At 42.4% G+C, this 15,151-nt stretch overlaps 1 protein-coding gene across 1 annotated transcript; it reads left to right on the top strand.

The window, feature by feature from the left end:
• The first annotated feature begins 679 nt into the window (after positions 1 to 679).
• Positions 680 to 13,496, top strand: SIX4 (SIX homeobox 4). The gene is made up of 3 exons (XM_038406210.2): positions 680 to 1,745; positions 4,205 to 4,899; positions 7,244 to 13,496. The coding sequence occupies exons 1-3, from the start codon at positions 901 to 903 to the stop codon at positions 8,038 to 8,040; spliced, it is 2,337 nt and encodes a 778-aa protein (XP_038262138.1). The 5' UTR covers positions 680 to 900; the 3' UTR covers positions 8,041 to 13,496.
• Positions 13,497 to 15,151: the final 1,655 nt, after the last annotated feature.

Genomic DNA, 15,151 nt, shown 5'->3' on the forward strand with positions numbered 1-15,151 from the left:
CGTTTTGCTTTGATATTTTATTTGCCTGGCTGTATCATGTCCATCTTACTTTACTGGCCAACTCTGGGTGATTTAAGGTTAGGAGTATAGTTTCATTTCTTTCATGTTTTGTGTATTTATGCCACGCTATTTATAGTATATGCTTTAACATTTGAAAAATAAGACGCTTCATTTAAGTGTTTGTATCAGATTCTTCCTGATCTTTCACAATCCCATTTGATCTTGGATTTTTTTTTTTTTTTTTACTGTTTAATCTTCTTGAGGAGCTGCTGTGTTTTAAAGGGGGTCAGAGGAATAAATAAATAAATAAATGATCCCATCTCCACATGCATATGCTGTAATTCTGCAGTGGCAACATGTTCTCTGGTTTATATTTCTAGTTTAGCCAACTCATTTTAAAAGGTGACTTTCTCCCCTGTTTAATAATCGTTGTGATGAGCTTTCCTTTGCGCTGCTAATGATGAAATTCCCTGCTTTATAGTGCTGAGACGTCCTTTTAGTAACCTGACTAACAAACACAAGAGGAAAGAAGAAACAAAACACCATCAACCCTTTCTAACTTCAGGTATAGGTGTTTCAAGCTGGAGGGGGGAGGAATACAGGAGTTTGATTGACGGTTTCTATAGAAACCGCGGATCCTCCGCCCCCAAAATGTGAAATGGCCAATGAGTGGGCTCGGCTGGGCCTGCAGGCTGCTTGTGCCATATAGTATGCGGCAAGCGGAGGAGTCACGTTGGGGGAGCCGCGGAGAGGAGCGATCCGTTTACACTACTTTGCTACAGCAGCTATCTTAATGGTTACTGCGTGGCCGGGAGGAAACCTGATCGGCTAGATCCAGCCGAAAGCAGGAGTGGACTTTGCGGGGAGAGAGAGAGAGAGAGAAAGGGGGGGTGGGGGAACATGTCTTCTGCCTCCCCCACGGACAAGCTCCCGAGCGCGGTGGAGATCAAGCAAGAGAATGTGATGGAAATCCTCTCCGAAGCAGGCACGGTGCCCCAGGAAAGGGCAGCCCTCCACCCTGCACCGCCGCCCCCGCCGGCTGCTGCCCCTTTCCCCATGGAGCAAGCAGGCTCCGCGGCTGGGGAGGAGGGAGCTGCGGATCCGATACTGCTCCACACTGAACTTTTGGCCAGGAATCACCATGCTGCCGCCGCCTCCTCCTCCTCCTCTCCCTCCTCCTCCTCCTCCCAGACCCCCCTGGCTTTCTCCCCGGATCATGTAGCCTGTGTCTGCGAGGCGCTGCAGCAAGGTGGGAACCTGGACCGCCTGGCCAGGTTCCTCTGGTCTTTGCCCCAGAGCGATCTGCTACGTGGCAACGAGAGCCTCATGAAAGCCCGGGCGCTGGTGGCTTTCCACCAGGGCATCTACCCGGAGCTCTACAGCATCCTGGAGGGCCACAGCTTCGACTCCTCCAACCACCCGCTGCTGCAGGAGCTGTGGTACAAGGCTCGCTACACCGAGGCGGAGCGAGCCCGGGGCAGACCCCTGGGGGCGGTGGACAAGTACCGGCTGCGGAGGAAGTTCCCCCTGCCCCGGACCATCTGGGACGGCGAGGAGACGGTGTATTGCTTCAAGGAGAAGTCCCGCAACGCGCTGAAGGAGCTCTACAAGCAGAACCGGTACCCGTCGCCGGCCGAGAAGCGGAACCTGGCCAAGATCACCGGGCTCTCCCTCACCCAGGTCAGCAACTGGTTCAAGAACCGGCGGCAGCGGGACCGCAACCCCTCCGAGACCCAGTCCAAAAGGTGAGCGCCAACTTTCCTCGCCCGCCCGCTCCGGGCTCTTTCTTCCCGTGCAAACATGGCGCTTACCTTCGGCAGCCTGCTCCTGCACGCACCCCCACCCGGCCGGCCCGCGGACTGGGCACCGGACCGGAGCTCGGGTCTCCCCCTCCTCTTCCTCCTCCCCCCCCCCCCACTTTCACTTTCTCCCCGGAGCCACACAGTCCCTGCACTCCCCCCACCCCAGCCTCTGTGTGTGTGTGTGTGTGTGCGATCGCCGGGAAGTTTCCTGCAACCAACTCGGTGCAGGTCTGCGACTTTCCCCCAACTCACACGCAACGGGTGATCGCGGCTGAGAAGTTGCTAAGTGCCCCCCCCCGCCACCCGCCCCCAACACACGCACACCCCGCTCTCAAAATCACAGCTCCTCTTTCCTCCCTCCCTCCCCCCCCCCCCACACACCCGCACGGGCAGCAGACACTGCGCCCGCCTGGGCTGTGCAATGCTCGGGGGAGTCGGGCAGCTCTTTATTTGACAGAGTTAATCATTTGCCGAGTTTTTAAAGTCGTGGGGGCGGGGGCGTCTTGTAGCCGCTGCTCTGTTTTGAAATCTGATTCTGAGCGGGTTCGGCTCGGGTTTCACTGCGATCCTAGCGGGGAGCGCGGGCGCTTAGCTCCCACCGGGCCTGATCCAAAGCCGGGTGAAGTCAATGGGAAGATTCCCACGGGCCTCCTTCGACTGGGTCTCCTGGCGCTGGCTGGGGCTTAGTCCATAGACTGTTGCGGGGGGGGGGGGCTCTAACCCCCCCGTCAGCTGGTTTTTTCCCCCGTTCTTCACCCTTTACTTGTGTCCCTGCGATTTTGACTCAACAACAGGCTCCCCAGCTCTGTGCCTGTGCCCAGGAAGCCCTGCCCTGGCTCTGGGGCAGTGAATACAGGCACAGCCCTGGCTCCATACACGTTGCTCCTTTGTGGGCTAAGGAGACATGGGGGCTGGGAGTGGGGCCGCTAGGGGGAAATCCACCGCCTTCAGCCGGCCAGGTGGAGGTGACCTCCCTGCATACAAGCCACATTCCAGCCCCCTTCCTTCCTTTCCAAAGGCTGTGGGCAGAAACAGGCCTCAAGGCATTTCTCAACCAAGGGCGCGATTGTGCTGATCCAGGCCTCTTCTCCCCCCCCCCACCCCCCTTTTTCGGGATACATCAAAGGGACAAATGGCTGTTGAGAGAGACAGAGCAACCAACAACAACAAAAACTAAGAAAGAAAGAAAAATGCACTCAAGAGCAGACAAGTCAGCAAAAGCCAAGCCCTGGGTGGCTCAGAAACAGAGGGAACCTGTGTACTGGCGGGTTGGCAGGACAAGGGGGGATTTAGATGGTACACAGCACATTTAACACCTCAACCCCTAAGGCTTGTGGGGAGGTTGTTGAGATCTTCCCTGGGTGAAAACTCCTGGGTGTGTTCTATGGAGGTTTTGATCACCAAATCCTTTCCAATATTAATTGGCCCCCTGCACAAAAGAGAGAAGAAAGAGGCACCCTTCTTTTTCATTTCCAAGCACCTGGAGGCAGAGTTGGGCTGGAGCCCTCTCTGGATCTGCCTCCATGAGTCACTCTCTCTCAAACTGTTAGGTTCGGTCTCAACTAATAAATCAAAGCAGTGCTGCTTTTAAAGGCTGGTGGCAGTCTGGGTAATCCCATTCTTCAGAGATAAAAATTAACCATATACCAGGACATGTGATCATACTCTATGCAACCACAATAGATTCCCCTCACCAGCCCCGGGGGAAGTCTGGAATATTTTCTTTTTCTCTTTTGTAAATTAAGGTTCCCGTGGGTCACTTTCCTCTCTTGGGAAAGGAGAAATTGGAACAGAATGGAGTCTTCATGATAGATCTAGACATTTAAGAAATGCAACCGGGTGTGAGGTATTTGGGGGTGGTCACAGTCACCCCTTTAGAATATCAGTGAGTCCAGTGAGCTTGGCTTTATTTAACAGGAGACAGTAGATACTTTCAGGGTTTAACAGTGCTCACTGGGACCCTGGTTTACCTCTTATAGCTGCCACAAGGCACAGTATAACTTACCAAATGGCTGCTCCTGGGCTTGCTGGATTTCATACATGCGCACATCATTCCATAGGGCAATTTAGCAGGCAAAGAGATAGCCCTGAGGCAGTTCCCTTTTATTATTTTGGGTAGATGACCAGAGAGAGAGAGAATATACTTACAGGTCTTCAATCCAGACTGTAAAGTTTCACACTACTCATGATTGGCTTTACCTTTTTTTTTTTTTTTTTTTAAAAAAAAAACCTTTACTGTCTCTTAAATGGACTTAAGGCTTGCTTTAAAAACCAAATGCAAACAGTAAGCATAGCTGGATATTGTTTTATGGCCTGTGATAGCCATAGTGACCCCATCTGGATTTAAAACCTATGAATAATGTCATTGTAATGAAATACCGTATTTCCATCTTTCCCCATAGTGAGTCAGATGGCAACCCTAGCACAGAAGACGAATCCAGTAAGGGACAGGAGGATTTATCTCCACATCCACTCCCCAGCTCGTCCGATGGAGCTACCAGCCTAAGCCTTCCCAATCACATGGAGCCAGTGTACATGCAGCAGCTTGGAAACACAAAAATATCTTTAAGTTCTTCTGGTGTTTTGCTGAATGGAAACCTAGTGCCTGCCAGTACTTCTTCTGTCTTTCTTAATGGGAGCTCTTTTCTTCAGGGACCCAATGGAGTAATCCTCAATGGTCTCAACATGGGGACTTCACAGACAGTAACTTTAAATCCACCCAAAACAACTTCAAGTGCTGTGAGCAATGGAGTGTCAATCACTGACATATTAGTGTCTTCTTCTGAAGATGTCAAGGACTTCAAAATCCTCCAGGCTTCTGTGTCTAACTCTGCAGCCACACCAACACCATACAGTCCCAGTAATGTACCTGTCTCGTTTCCAGGGTTAATACCAAGCACTGAGGTGAAAAGGGAAAGCATACAAACTATTGCTTCTCAAGATGGAGGGTCTGTAGTTACTTTTACTGCTCCTGTCCAAATAAACCAGTATGGCATTGTCCAGATCCCCAATTCAGGAACAAATGGCCAGTTGCTTAATGGAAGCATCGGGTTTTCTCCTCTGCAGCTGCCTCCTGTTTCTGTAGCAGCTTCACAAGGTAAAAGTTTTGTTTGCTAAAGTAAAGACTTTTTTGGGGGGGAAATGGAATACATTTCATCTTTAATAGTGTGTAATATTTGTGCAGTGGTGTATGGTTACAGCGTCCTGGCAGCTGCAATGTGCAGTACATGAAATCATACATTACAACATCTCCCTGTAACAATCAGTTGCCTCGATTCTCAAAGATCAAGTTATGTGGGGTATGAACTTTTTTTTGTACTGTTTTTTAACCAAAGCATTTTGTAAAAGTAAGTTAAAGCCACTAAATATACAGGCACAACTAGACTGATCAGTTGTGCTTGTTAATCTATCTATCCTATAATTAAGAACAACTAATCTAAAGAGAAATCATAGAAATATGTGATTCCTTGTAGATATAAAATGTTAAGATGTTTTGGGTAAAGGTAACAGCCCTAGGGAAATGTATGTTACCGTGGATTAACATACCGACTATATGAACTCCTCTCAAAAGATTATTTTAGAGGTTGCCTTAACATTCATTAGGGATTGATTTTTCTGGATAGTAAGGGAGAAAATCTGTGTAAAGCAAATCTAGTTCTGGATCATTATTTTGATGTGGGTAAAGTAAAGTAAATACAAAGCTGAATTATCCTATAATTTATTAATCTTCAGCATCTTGCTGTTAGGAAAATGTTTAAACCAAATATAAATCTCTGTGTAATAGCAAGGACCATGAATAATATAACAACAATCAAATTGTACTGCGTTTTAGCCTGTTTGAGTATAAGGAGTGTATAAGGAGTTAATTATTTTTCCAGTAAAGAGGAATGTAATGAAGGATGGACACTCAGGATGGAAATTATAAATCAGCACCGATATTATTCTGAGCTATGCAACTCACTGTCATTGGAAGTTATTGAACAAATAACTTAGTGAGATTAAAAAAAGATTAGATATTTTATTTGAATACTATCTGAAATTACAAGGGCCATTAGTGTACATGTTCCAAGGCATAGGCTGACAGCCAGCAAAGGTGAGGAAGAAATTTCTCTCCCTGAAAGAGTGTTGGACAGCCTTAAGAAGCTGTGTAAACCTTTATCAGGAACAATCAGCATTTTCCCACATTAGAGAGAGGACACCTGACTAGGCAGAGTGTGATGAATCCGCAGTGGGGATTCTAGGGTAGAGGAAAATCAGAAACCTCCGTGTTTACTGTTTAGCTGTTTTTAAATTGTGAGACTAGTGGTTAATTGGTTTTGTATTCATAGTGAAATACATTCCATGCTATCTTAAGCAAGCTGCTATAATTTATTTATAACTTATTCCTACATAACTTTCAATTTCCTTCCTTCATTTTTCTAGTGTATTCATTGGGCAGAAATAATTATGGTAACCAAAAAAAAGTCTCTAGGAGCATCTTGAAAATATTAGCTAATGAAAACTAAGGGGGAGGTAAAGAGTCCGCATTTTAAACACTCCCTAAGTAACTATGTGCTGTACATGTTATAAAACAGGTATCTCCAAAACCAATTACAGTCCCTTACAAGTATCATTCTAATAGTTTCCGGCAAGAGGTGGAGAATTGGAGATGTCGAAAGGTGGAAACAGCTCTGACAGCCAATTTATCTTGTCCATAGAGACATGTTATAATAATGACTCTTACTGGACTCGCTGTATAACCAACTTTGGGTCCAATTCTGCTCATTGAGTAGCTCCTAACTCTCACAAGAAGTCCTATGGATTTTAATGGGAGAATCCAGCTTGAGTATTGTACTATTCAACGTGAGTAAAAGTGGCAGGACTGCGCTCTTAGAAATGTATTCAAAGGATCAGTGTTGATAGACAAAATAAGACACTTTTGAATACTAAATTGGCAAAAAGAAAACCTGGTGAAAGGTATTATTTTGAACATGTCTCTGCAGGGTTACACTCTTAGCTTTTAGCTCAGTAGTCACTTACTTCATGAGATTTTTTTTATAATTTTCCATGTGTAATTTTAGTCTGTCATTGAACTGTCTTTACTTAGAAGCTTTTTATGTTTCTATTCTTTGATGGAAATCTAGTGGTAGCTACTAAGGAAGGCCAAATCGTGTTCATTTTAATCACACGGGTATGGACTATTTGGCCACTCAGTGAGAGCTTGAAAGGTGTTAACATATCAGAAACTTTTTTCTCAGTTCAGAAGTAATTTGTATATTCAAGAGCTTTCATTCATTCATACCTAATGTTCTCTAAAATACTCCAAAGAATATTGCTTCTATGTTGCCTATAGTTCTAGCTTAAATTTCCTAAAACTGAGGAGACCAAAGCATATACTAGAATAACTTGCATCATTACACAACTTCCCATCAACTATAATCTATACTTTCTTTTTTTCCTAGGTAACATTTCAATAAATCCAAGTACATCAGATGGGGGGACTTTTACAAGTGATTCTTCAACAGTGCAGCAAGGAAAGGTTTTCTTTAGCCCTCTTGCTCCCAGTGCAGTGGTGTATACAGTTCCCAATTCAGGTCAGGCAATAGGATCTGTTAAACAAGAAGGATTGGAAAGAAGCCTTGTGTTTTCTCAGTTAATGCCCGTCAGTCAGAATGCACAACTAAATGTAAACGTATCTTCTGAAAATGTAGCTGGTGGAGGCCTCCAGTCCATGGCTTCCTCCTTAGTAAATGTAACTCCCTCACATAATTTTTCCCTAGCTCCACCTTCTCTTTTAAATGCTGCAGAACTGAACTCTGGTATCTCAGAGAGTCAGTCTATGTCAGCATCTGTAACAAATACATCTACTGTGATATCAATCAACAACAGTAACTATGCAACTCTTCAGAACTGTTCCCTCATTACCAGTCAAGATCTCATGTCAATTTCTACAGCACAGCCTGCACTTGGGGAAATAGTTTCTGCAACTGGAGACCATGTCAGTCATCCATCTGCACAAGTTCATCCGGATTTTGTCAGAGAGCACAGGTTAGTTCTGCAGTCAGCACCTGATGTCAAGGAGAATTTCTTATCCAATTCTGAGAGTAAGTCAACCAGCAACTTAATGATGCTGGACCCAAAATCCAAATATGTTATGAGTAATATGGTTGATACGGTCTGTGAAGAACTGGAAACGGACAAAAAAGAGCTTGCCAAACTCCAGACAGTTCAGATGGATGAAGATATGCAAGATTTTTAACTTTTTCTTGCTTTTGGTTTCAGTAGATAAGTCTCCTCATGAGGCCCTAAAAAGCACCACGTTTTTTCTCATTTAAAGAAAATGCTAATACAGTTCAAAACAGAAGAACATTTGAATAATCTGCATTAAAGTACATGGGAATCTACAATAATGGAATTAGATTGCCACATTTTGTTTGCATGCAATATGCTCTTTTAACCAGACTAAGGGAGGCAGGTTAGAAGAAATACAAGCTAAACAACCAAGCAGATGCGCATTGCTCTGGTTTGCTAGTATAACCCCAATAGTTTAACTAGAGTCTTCATGCCACAACTTAATTTCATAAATAAGTATACACTCCTAATATTAGCTAGGAAAATGAAATATCTTTATAAAAAGGTAGAAACAATGCAGTCTTTGTTGTTTACTTCTAGTCCATGGGCATTGAACAGATTTTAAGGAAACAGACGATACCTCACAAGCTACTTTCATGGTGTTTGAGGTTAAGAAACTAAACACAATTGCAAATAATATTATTGCTGTTTTTTCCAGCAGACTTCTGTTCATCCCAAAAATCTTGCTTCAGACTTTTGCAGATTTCTAAATGTTATGACTAGCATTTTGCCAGTTCAGTGGGGAAGGGCGGCGGGGTGCGCATTTGAAACTCTAATTATGCAACTCTAAAGCTTTCACTCCAGTATGAATGTAAATATTATTTCAGTTATTATAAAGGAGACTTTATTAGTACAATGGATTTTATTTATGGTTTATGTTGGTCTCTTTCACTTTAGATACAGTGCATTGAAATGTTTTCTGACTGTTTAATTTATTTTTATCGTTTGAACAGGAAGTAAACAGTTATTTTCAACAAGGTTTTACTTTTTTGTAGGATTTTCAAGTGATGAGTTTTATCAATAGACTCTAAAAGAACAATGTTAATCACACTGAAGCTAGAAAATGAACTCCCACTATTGCAAGACTGGGACATTTTTCCCTCCCATCTTTGTGTTTGGAGTTTTTTTTTGTTATGTTTTGTTTACTTAGTAATTTTCAAATTAGTTAAATGTATTTTTACAGAATTCCACGTGCCTTTCTTCCTAGTGGCCTTATATCCTTGTTACTAAAGCACAGTGGCAAGAGGAATGAAAACACTTGTGTGCAATTATCCATCCTCAGGGCCAGATTCTGCCAGCCTTACTCTTGTGAGTAGCTCCACTGAAGTCAATGTGTCTACTTTCCTGAGTAAGACAAGTTGGTCTCTGGGTCATTTTGGGTGAAATTTGTCAGTTGTGTGGAGGGCCAGAGTTTGGCCCTCTGCACCATTTAAGTCCTGTAGGGAGGGTCCACAAAGGTACAGTGGGCAGAGCAACTATGAAGAAAAGCCTCACATAGACCAGTATGGACAGCTATGATGGGCTAGGCCAGGGAAGGTGGTTCTATATTACAAGGTTCCACTGGCCCCAAAACCCCATGCAACTGGTGTGGAGGGGTTGTAGCTGCTGTTCCATCACAGAAGCCCTGATTCAGGAATGCACAAAACATGTATTTATGTGCCCTTCCTAAACAAAGGGATGCTTTCTTCAACAGGGCCATAGGCTGCAACAAGAACCCCTAATGGTTTGAGGGAGATGTGCAGTGGCAGTATTTGCTGGCTCTGAGTTGGGGAAAGATTTCAGCTCCCTAGCCCTCTGCACTCCACTCACAACACTCAAGCTCCATACGAATGGAGCAGATTTCACCATTTGTCTATAGGATTTTTTTTAACATGAAAAAGCACAACCTTAAGCTTTAACAATAATGCAGATCTATAAAGAACTACTTGCTTTTGATTTTTTTTTTAACTCTAATGTGAATATAAACAGTACTTAAAGCATGAATTAATCCTCCTGAAAGGCCTGGTCCAAAGCCCATTGAAATCAGTAGAAATGCTTTCAGAGACTTCAATGGACTTTCAGTCAGGCCTGACATGAACTGATGTAGAACATCTTTTGTAAAAAAGACAAAAACAATATAAAGGAAAGCAAATAGAGATAATGTCAGTTCTGTCCAGGAGCATCCCTGTCTCATCCTGTCTTGATAGCTAACTGGGTCTATCTAAATTTTTTAAAGGAAGGGCTTTTTCCATGTGCTGTGTGACACTAGGATAGCCTCACTGTTGTTTTGCACTATATTGCATACAATTTATTCTTGTAAGTAACAGCATGGAACCTCTAAGCTGAGCAGAGAATCATTCCATTCAACACTGCAGCCCAAGTCTGGGGGAAGGGGCAGGAAGGAAGTATATGTTTTGTAAAAAGAGGTCATTGAGGCTTTCCAAAGTATATGGAGAAAATAAAGCAACTAGCCATTTGGCTACCTCCCTGACTTGCATAAATGTTGTTAAAAGCAAGCCATTTAAAACGTTTATTATTATTAAAAACAAAACTTGGAGCCATCAACTGCCCTGAGTCTGCATGCATGCTCCACTGACATGAGGTGTGGTTTTGAGTGCAGGCTGGAAGTCAGGGACTTAAGAGTTCCAATTTTTGCTCCGTTTCAGAGTAGCAGCTATGTTAGTCTGTATTCACAAAAAGAAAAGGAGGACTTGTGGCACCTTTGAGACTAACAAATTTATTTGAGCATAAGCTTTCGTGAGCTGTAGCTCACGAAAGCTTATGCTCAAATAAATTTGTTAGTCTTTGCTCTGACACTGTTCTCTCTGTAGTATCTGAGCACCTCGCATACACCATCTATGGCCTGGGACAAGTCACATAATCCCCCTGCCTCAGTTTCTCCATACATAAAATGAGGATAACAATAATAATTATCCACTTTGCAAGAATCTTGCGAGAATTAATTTGTTATTGTTTGAAGAGTAGAAACACCATATGTTATTGTGTATTATTATTACATGAATGGAAATTGTATGCATGGATTGAAAGCTGTGTGTGGCTCTAGAAATGTTCTGAGCCTTATGTTTTGTTCTGCAAAGCTCAAACCGTCTTTAGGGGGAAGTTAGTGAATATTTCAGATAACTTTCTCAGCTGTTAAAACAATCAGATATTATAATAGAATTGCTATGCTGTTCTGCCAGCACACATGCTGCTGGTAACTTTTCTGTTTGTATTAATTATGTTACTGAGGCTCTGAATACTTGGCTATGCCGTGTGGTTGACATGAAAATGGTATTTGTGATAACAGTGGTGGCATATCTCAGAATGTCTGTACTTTAACAAGAGTATTGCCCGTTCTACACAATGTAGGGACAGCAGGGGGTGCAAAATGTACATAAAGCAATGGATCAGGACAGAGTCAGATAAGTCTATTCTAGTCTTCCAGAAAGCAAGTAATTTATTTTCTCTTTACCCCTCTCCCCCATCAAAAATAAGTGTCATTTCCTCCATATGATCTAATATAACCTCACGTTTTCTGCAGATACATATGCACAATGCAAAGTGTCATTGCCCAACAGTGTTTTTATAGCGGCTATTTAAATAGTATTTTTACTCCTACGGCAAAATAAGGTCAGTTTATTACTATGTGGTCCTTGCATAACTGCCCAGACAAGCAGACCACCTCCTTTCTTTACACAGTACACATAGCCCTTTAGAATACTTAGGGCCAGATCTTCAACTGCTGTAAATAGGCAAAGTCCGTAAGCAGCTTTGAAAATCTCAGCTTTAGTCTTTACTGTGATGTTCTCTTGTTTAAATGGAAGACATATTTATATTTCACTCAAGCATAAAATACCCTTCTTTTCCCCTCATCTGTTTAATGTGGATGGGTATAAAGAATCGTGTAAACTTTACATATGAAGTATGTATGCTATACTTTTGACTTGTAAAGTGAAAGGCAGCTTGGCATCACACCATGGCCATCTATAGGTAGTAAAGTGCACAGTGACCTAAAGAAAAGGAGAGTACTTGTGGCACCTTAGAGACTAACAAATTTATTGAGCATAAACTTCGTGAGCTACAGCTCACGACATCGGAGCTAAGTCCACTGGAAATTGTATGGGAAATGTTGCCAAATTTTGCTAAATCTTTGACCCAGATTCTGTAGAAATGTTTGGGAAATGTGCTGAAAAGCTTAGTAAGCAAATTCCCTCAAAATGTAAAGTTTTTGAACAAATTATTATTTTTCTTAATTTCACCCTGATGTTGCTGAGAACCAGAAGGCTCATCTATGTAGCAGAGCATCCAGTCAGTTGCCTCATTAAATCTTGCAATCTTATTCCTGTGAAGTGTCCTTTCAACTGAATCCAACCATACTGAATAAGCATGTGCATAGACACAATTAGGACATCCTCAGCTGCTGTAAATCAGCAGAAACTTCACTGAAGTCAATGGAGCTATGTCAGTGTACACTGACTCAGTCTGTGGCCCATTCGTTTCATGGTAGTTATACCAGGTATGAATTTGGCCCAATATAAAGTGAAATAACTAACAAGGTTGATCTATTCAGAGTGTAGTAATTAGATTTCCAAGTTAACACCCTATTGAAATTAATGGGGCAGTTTATACTTCTTAGAGTTATTGTTTCACCATGTCTGTAAACTAAGGAAGAAAGAATTCCATTGATTCACATTAAGAAAATTGTTTTTCCAATCAGAAGGGCTAGAACCATTTTTTTTTTTAAATGACAGCTTAGATTTTGCTGTGAGCATTGGGAATACCACAAATCCATGGGGAGGAATAAGGGCTAGGTTCTGTCCTCAAGCCCTATAAAACCCTATTGATAGCAGAGACATTACAGAGGGCAGAATTTGGCCCAAATTTGTGTGGACTGCTTGGAAAAATCCCTGTGCATAGCTTTCCAGTGCCTGTGTACCTTTCATGACAAAAGTACAAGATGTATCCCTTCTGCTTCATATGAAACAAGTGTATGGAACTCCAATAGGCATGTGTCATAGAGTCTTCATGATCAATAAATATCTTAAGGCATTAAAATATTAATCATTTTGAAACTCTGGAAACAAAATAGTGAAATTTTACTAGAAAGGAGACCCGAAGTCTTCCTATATCTCTTAGAAATCCTATCTTGAAGATATTTTATATCTAACTTGTACATTTCATATGATTTAAAACTACCTTCTTACATTTCTGCAGTCAAGGAGCATGTGAATCTATTGGCTTTCAGGATTCACATTTAAAGGGTATCCATTCTTTTGCTGCATGTACTGTTTGTCCAGAACTAACCAGTTATTTCTGTAATCAATATGGGTTTATTGTGCCTTACAACAAAGATGAAATCTTTACAGAATGTATGCATTAGAATAGAGAATAACCAGAAGTCTTTATTGCACCATTAGGTGATAGTACACAAAGCCTATCCTCAAATGTTTTGTGCTTATGACCCAACCAAAGAGAACTAAGGTATGTATGTTTGTGTACTGTAATAGGGGTTTTGTGCCTGGACAGTAAGTGTTTTATTTGTATTCTGAGATGATGTGAACTTATTTTTCTAAACACTATACTGAATAAACTTTATATTTATACCCATCTTGTGCTGCAAACAACTCTATTTATATTTTACATCTGAATGCAGAACTTCTGTTAGAAATATAATCTGAACTAGATATATATTTGTAAGGATTTATTCTAAAGGTAATGGCAATAGAAAAGATGTATATTCACTACAGGCCTTCTTCAACTCCACTGAAGCGAATATAGTCTTTCTGTTGACTTAATCAGTTTGTAGCAGGCCCTCCTAACTTCGCTTTTAAAATATCAAATTTAAAAGTATCATGTCTGCTATTTCATACTGAACCACGCCATTCAAAATCCATGTATATTACTGAATTTATACCAAAGTTAAACAGATACAACATCAAAACAGGCTTCTGATTACTAACAGTATTCACAGCTCACTCATTTTTCATCCAGGTATTTTCTAAGATCTCACACACACCTTATTATTTTGTAAAGGTAGGTTGACTTAATCTCAATTAATACTGAACTATTTAAAAATTGTGCAAGTCACTGAACAACTGTTTGCTAGATTTGAGAACAGACTGATCTTTGCACCACCTAGTACTGAAGTATTTCAATGTTACTGAATTATTTTTCATGTCCTTCACCAAGTTTTAGGGTTACACACAGTTGCTGTTTTTGGTCCCCAAAACAAATTTAATATTAGTAAATTCAGCTATAAGACTCATGTATGTGGCATAGGAGATTGTTTTCCACTAGTGAACATCAAGTTGCATGAAATATAGCTGTATAACTTGCCATGCAAGCACATAACACCCCTTAACATGTTCAAACCTGGGGCATGTCATGTGATGTAAGTTGAGGTTTGACTCCCATTTAAAAATTTCACATGGGTTTTCATTTTCAGAGACAACTTTGTCACTTGTGAACTACAGTTCACTAGACTTTTATTTTCTTTTAGTCGTAGTGATGGCCGTCACTCAAGATTGGTTGGTAGGGGAGTGCTGCCTAGTGGATAGGGCTTAAGCTGGTGACATGTAGGGAGTTTGTTAGTAGAGGAGCCAGGGCCCCTCTCACTTCACTAGGCTCCAACCCAGGGCCCTTTGAGGGTGAATAGAGCTCTGACAACTGTGGAGGCTTAAGGCAGCCCTCCCTGGGTCACTTCTGACCATCTCCCCCAAGATAGTCATCTGTGGTAAGGCAGTGTGAGGGCAACTGCCCCCTCCTAGGGTATGGCCCAACCTCTTGGGCCAGCTCAGTCCAAGGCTTTTCCCTGCTGGGGTAGTCCAAATAAAAATAAAGGGGATCAATCCAGTCCAAAGTTCATAGGAGGGCAATGCTTATCTGCAGCAGGCCCTCCTTGCTCTCAGGCCTTTAGGCAGTTGTTTTGGGAGACAGTCTGCCTTCCCTCAGCTCATCTCCCTAGAGCTGTGGTAACAGATCTGTTCTCCTTCCTGGTTTGCCCCCAAATGAGCAGCTCTTCTGTCTTTTAGCTCCTTTTCTAGTTGGTACATTTGCTCCAGATGTAGCCGTGCAGGGCTGGTTGAGCCCAGAGTAGTTCCTTAACCCCTTGTTGCTCAGTGTGGGTTTGTATACCTCATCACATTCACCTCAGAGCTGCTCTACTTTGTACAAGTTCCCAACAGTCCCTAAGGATTGTTCCATCATCAGTCTAAATCATCATCCATCTAAATCACTGGGGATTTAGAGACACCCCATCC

This window comes from Dermochelys coriacea, chromosome 6, assembly GCF_009764565.3.
Source record: "Dermochelys coriacea isolate rDerCor1 chromosome 6, rDerCor1.pri.v4, whole genome shotgun sequence".
NCBI lineage: Eukaryota > Metazoa > Chordata > Testudines > Dermochelyidae > Dermochelys > Dermochelys coriacea.

Bases quoted from the DNA above. Each gene is read 5' to 3' on its own strand.
- SIX4 (XM_038406210.2), top strand. From the start codon at position 901: ATGTCTTCTGCCTCCCCCACGGACAAGCTCCCGAGCGCGGTGGAGATC. The intron at 1,746-4,204 runs GTGAGCGCCAAC...CTTTCCCCATAG, and splicing joins TCCGAGACCCAGTCCAAAAG to TGAGTCAGATGGCAACCCTA. The intron at 4,900-7,243 runs GTAAAAGTTTTG...TTTTTTTCCTAG, and splicing joins TTCTGTAGCAGCTTCACAAG to GTAACATTTCAATAAATCCA.